Source organism: Cervus elaphus, chromosome 29 (genome assembly GCF_910594005.1).
Source record: "Cervus elaphus chromosome 29, mCerEla1.1, whole genome shotgun sequence".
In the NCBI taxonomy this organism is placed as follows: Eukaryota; Metazoa; Chordata; class Mammalia; order Artiodactyla; family Cervidae; genus Cervus; species Cervus elaphus.
In genome coordinates this window covers 60,125,216-60,129,790 of record NC_057843.1, presented here as the reverse complement: position 1 = coordinate 60,129,790, position 4,575 = coordinate 60,125,216, and the positions used below count along the sequence as shown (strand labels likewise).

General features: G+C 46.6%; 1 protein-coding gene across 1 annotated transcript; it reads right to left on the bottom strand.

The window, feature by feature from the left end:
- Positions 1 to 2,604: 2,604 nt before the first annotated feature.
- On the bottom strand, positions 2,605 to 2,859 carry LOC122686137 (40S ribosomal protein S27-like). Its single transcript, XM_043891248.1, has one exon. It carries the CDS (start codon positions 2,857 to 2,859, stop codon positions 2,605 to 2,607), a length of 255 nt encoding a protein of 84 aa, XP_043747183.1.
- Positions 2,860 to 4,575: the final 1,716 nt, after the last annotated feature.

Here is a 4,575-nt window from a genome sequence, read left to right as displayed (position 1 = left end):
TGCTTTCCTTCCCAGTAGACTGTGAAACTCTGAGGGAAGGCTCCAGGTCGGTTTTACTCCCACTGTATGTTTGGAGCTTAGCACAATGCCTGGGACGTAGAAAGGGTTCAGTAAGCCATTGCTGAATGAAAGACTGAAGCGGAAGGAAGCCATAGAGGGAAATCCAGAAAAAACACAAGCTCTGGCATCCCGATGGCCTGGGTTCCAGCCCCAGCTCTGTCACTTACAGCCTGTGTGACTGTGGGTAACTCACCACTCCTCTCTGAGCCTCCATTCCCCATCTCTCAAAATATAGCTAGTAATAACATTGTCATTATGGTTGTAGGAAGAACTACATTTGATACTGGATAGATACTTGGCACTTTGAAGATGCTGAATAAGTAGCCTTTACATTAATGATGAAATTATGAAGCAGTAGTAATCATCTTCAGTTTCTGTCTGCAGAGTGCTTACAAGCTGATTGTTTCATTTCACTTTTAGAATAGCTCTTGGATGAAGGAAGCTGAGATTAAGAGGTTAAGCAACTTGTTCAAGGTCACCCAGCATTGTGGGGTTAGGTGCAGACTGGACCAGGCAGCATGATTCTGGAGTTCCTCTTCTAGGACCCTGCCAGTTTCTGCTGTTTTTTTTTGTATTTTTTGCTACTTGGGCCCAAATCTTGCTAGATTATAAAGAGCAAACATGCCCATTTCACTACAGAATCCCTAGCCCCCTGTGCAGAGTCTGACAGAGAGCCGGTAGTTGGTGAATAGTTGTTCAGTAAGGAAATGCATGAGTTTGTCCATGACTCTCTGCTCACCCAGACCCTTCTGGCTGCTTAGTTCAGGCAGGACCCCTCTCACTACCTCCCACTGGCTTCTTTTGGCAGGGACGAAGGCAGTGTGCCTCAGAAGAAGCATCCGTGGGTGTCACTGGAGCATGTACCTGGCTCCACTGAGAGACAAGTCAAGTGTCCCCTGGAGCCCTGGCCACCTCTTTCCCAGCACCTGCTTGACTGCCCACTCACCTGTGACAGCTGGGTCAGGGGCAGTGCTAGAGAAGGCATTGTGGGCAGCCAAGTGCCCTGGGGTCCCCAAGCTTGGCTCTACCCAGGGACTCTGGGGTTGAATGCCATTCCTGAGCCTCATGGGCAGAAGTGGGGTAGCCAGGCCAGCCTCCTGGGAGACATCTCAGCCTTGGGTCCTTTGTGGTGAAGAAAGCCCTGGGCATCGGTGTGGCTGAGTCCTTGCCTTTGAAGGGGCAGAGTTTGTGGTGGAAAGTGCACTGGACTTGGGGCCTGAGCAGCTGGATGTAGTCTCAGTCCATAGGTGACTGTATGAACTTGGACAGGTCATTTAGTCTCTCACAAACCTCATTTTTCTCATCTGTGGAGGCACTGATGTGCAGTGGTCCCATAGTTCCACATATGAAGACTTGGATTATTTGTACAGAGAAAGGACTCCATAAATGTTAGCCATTATCTGTAAGCGGGATGAAAGTTCCTATATGGCCAGTCATGTGAGGAAAGATTGGATATCAAAGTCCCTGTAAAGGGCCCAGTCCTCTTGCTTATAAATGGCAAAAGATAATTACAGTTTACACTGTCCAAGCCTCACCTCTACTTTAGGAGCAAAAGATTAAGGTGATCTCTGGAGATTTATTGGCAGCAGCTTTTGTGTAGTGAATCATCCATTCATTTCTATCCATGCTATAAAGAACTATAGAAATGATGTAGCCCTGGGGCCATACATTTTAGTGATAATGATGATGATGATAATATTAATGAACATTCACTGCACACTTATCTATGCCAAGGATTGTGCTGGGTATCATATTTGCTCATTTAGTTGTCGTATCATCCCTGTGAGGTGGGCACTAACTTGATCCCTGTTTCCAGGTGAGGAAGCCGAGGCACAACAGCATAAACAACTTGCTATATCAGTCTCAGTAGGAAATGGAGTCAATTGGATGGTTCAGACAGAGAGACTTCAGTAAAAGGGCTGCTGGCACGGGACCAGCGACCTTAAGGGACTAGATAAGAGATGTTGACCGCGACAGAGGCTGGCCACCGCGGGACGGGGTTGATCATGCCCAGAGGTTGGCGCTGCAGGGCAGGTGCCTCAGCAAGAGCCGTCAGTGGTCTGGGAGGGCTGCAGCCCCTGCTGGACGGTGGGGGCCCGAGCTGTGGGGGCAGCATGATGGGCGTGGGCGTGGGCGCTCGCTCTCCTCAACTTCTCATCTCTCGCCAGTTCTCCTGTAGCCAAGCCCGCTTGGAAGACGACCAGCAAGAGAACCTGGGAGATGCAGTCTATGCAGACCCCAGAGCAGGACAAAAAAACTGTAGGCATAGGACTAAGGGATAGGAAATGGTGCAAATAGAAAACAGTACATTTGCTTGAAGTCACGCTGCTAATAATATGAAAAAAAAATTCAGTCTAAATGCTCACCTGGTTTCCTGGTGGTCTAGTGGTTAGGATTTGGCATTTTCACTGCTGTGACCCAGGTTCATTCCCATGGTTTGGGAAATGAGGTCCCACAAGCTGCGTGCTGCAGCCAAATTTTTTTTTTTTTAATCCAAAACGTGTTTTTGGGGTGGTTTCCCTTTCATCTTGATACAGGGTACGTTTAGTGCTGCTTCCGTCTGAAACAGCATCCTTCTGTAAGCCTTGCTTTTCCTCCTGTAGGCTGGCGGAGGACAGTGGAGCAGCTGACACATAAAACTACTGTTTGTGCATGGCTAAAGACGGTGGTGATTTTATAGCATCCTGGACATTTTACATCCATGAAATAGGAACTGGGGCTCTGCACCAGGCACTTCTTCTTGTGTTTCCTCTTCTCCTCTTCTGGAGAGGGATGAAGAAGATCCTTTGTGGGAGGCATGTTCTCGTGAGGAGGTCATCACTGCCGGAAAAGGGCCAGCCAAAATTTTTTTAAAAATTGGATTGTTTAATCACAGATACATGCTTATCAGGAACTGGCAGGTCACATAAGGAAGGCAGGAGGTGACCGTAGTGGGCAGTCACCCATGCTTTATCCAAGAAGGCCTGATAATATTCAAGTCAAGCCATTTTTTTTTTTTTTTTTTTTGCCATCTGGAGAGATAGGCCCAGTGTTACGGATCTTCCCATTTTTAAGAGAAACTGAAAAGAAGGATTTCAGTATAATGCCTTCCATTCTTAACTATTGGCAAATAATCCCAGCTTAAAATTATTCTGGTGAATGAATAAAGAAGCTGTGATACATGCATACAGTGGAATATTATTCAGCAGTAAAAAGACATGATGGATGAAGCCATGAAAAGACATGGGGAGGGGGATGCAGTGTATATTGCTGAGTGAAAATAGCCAGTCTTAAAAGGCTACATACTATATGATTACAAGCATATGACATTCTAGAAGAGATAAAACCATAGAGAGAAAAGATCAGCAGTTGCCAGGAGTTTGGGAGGAAAACTATGAATAGGTAAAATGTAAGGGATTTTTATGACAGTGAAACTATTCTTATGCTGCTGAAATAGTGAATACATGACATTGTCTTTGTCACAACCCACAGAACTGTCCAACACAAAGAGTGAACCCTAATATAAATAATGGGCTTTGGCTAATAATATGTTGACTTATCAATGGTAACCAATGTACCACATTGATGCAAGATATTGACAAAAAGGAAACTGGTGGACAGAAGATAGGAGTAGAAGAGGAGGCATATGGGAGCTCTCAACCTCCCACTCAATTTTCTGTAAACCTAAAGCTACACTAAAAGTAAGGGCTATTAATTAAAAAATATATATACTGGAAGTGCCCCATGGGCCAAATATAACATGTGCCTGCTGGATCCAGCTACCAGCTTGGGTGGCTGACCTGATCCAACACCCTCATTTGACAGATGGGAAAACTGAAGACCAGAGGAGGGAAGGGGCCCTGCCAGTCTGCAAAGCACAGTGTGAACAAACATTCCCATCTCGGGATGCTGGGGATCTTCCCAACAAAGGGGGAGAGGGGTCCCCCCCGGAAGGGTCTGCTGCTTGTGTAAGCAAAGGCAGCTGAGGAGAGAAAGGCCAGTGAAGAGCTCTGGCCAGGCAGTTAGGCTGAGATGCCCCAGCAGTTAGTGAGAGCCTCTCAGAGCCTCGTTGCTCTTAGTGTTTATTTAGCCAGAGACCGGTCTCCCGCCCAGCTTGGCCTGGATCGGACTCACTGAGTTGGATGCAGAAAGGAGTGGACCCTTGTGACCCTTGTATGTGCCTTAGAGCAGGATAAGCCTCAGGACAGGAGCTGCTATCTGCAGGGCCCAGCCCTGGAGCACAGTGACTGTGATGTTAAGAATACGTCAAACATTGGAGGAGTGCGGGGCGATTTTCCTGAGCCCCTTTGCATATTTTATCTCCTCTCGTTCTTCCCTCCCCATCAGGGCTATGAAGCAGATAGGCTATTATTCTGGTTTTATGGATGAACAAATAGAGATGAAACAGATGTTAAGTATGTTCCTCACACTGACACAGTCATTGTGTGGCCGAGATGGGATTTGAATCCATGCATTTTTTAAAAAATTTATTTGACTGCACCATGTAGGATCTTTGATCTTTGTTCAGCAAGTGGG

Coding starts and splice junctions, on each gene's coding strand:
- LOC122686137 (XM_043891248.1), bottom strand. CDS start 2,859: ATGCCTCCCACAAAGGATCTTCTTCATCCCTCTCCAGAAGAGGAGAAG.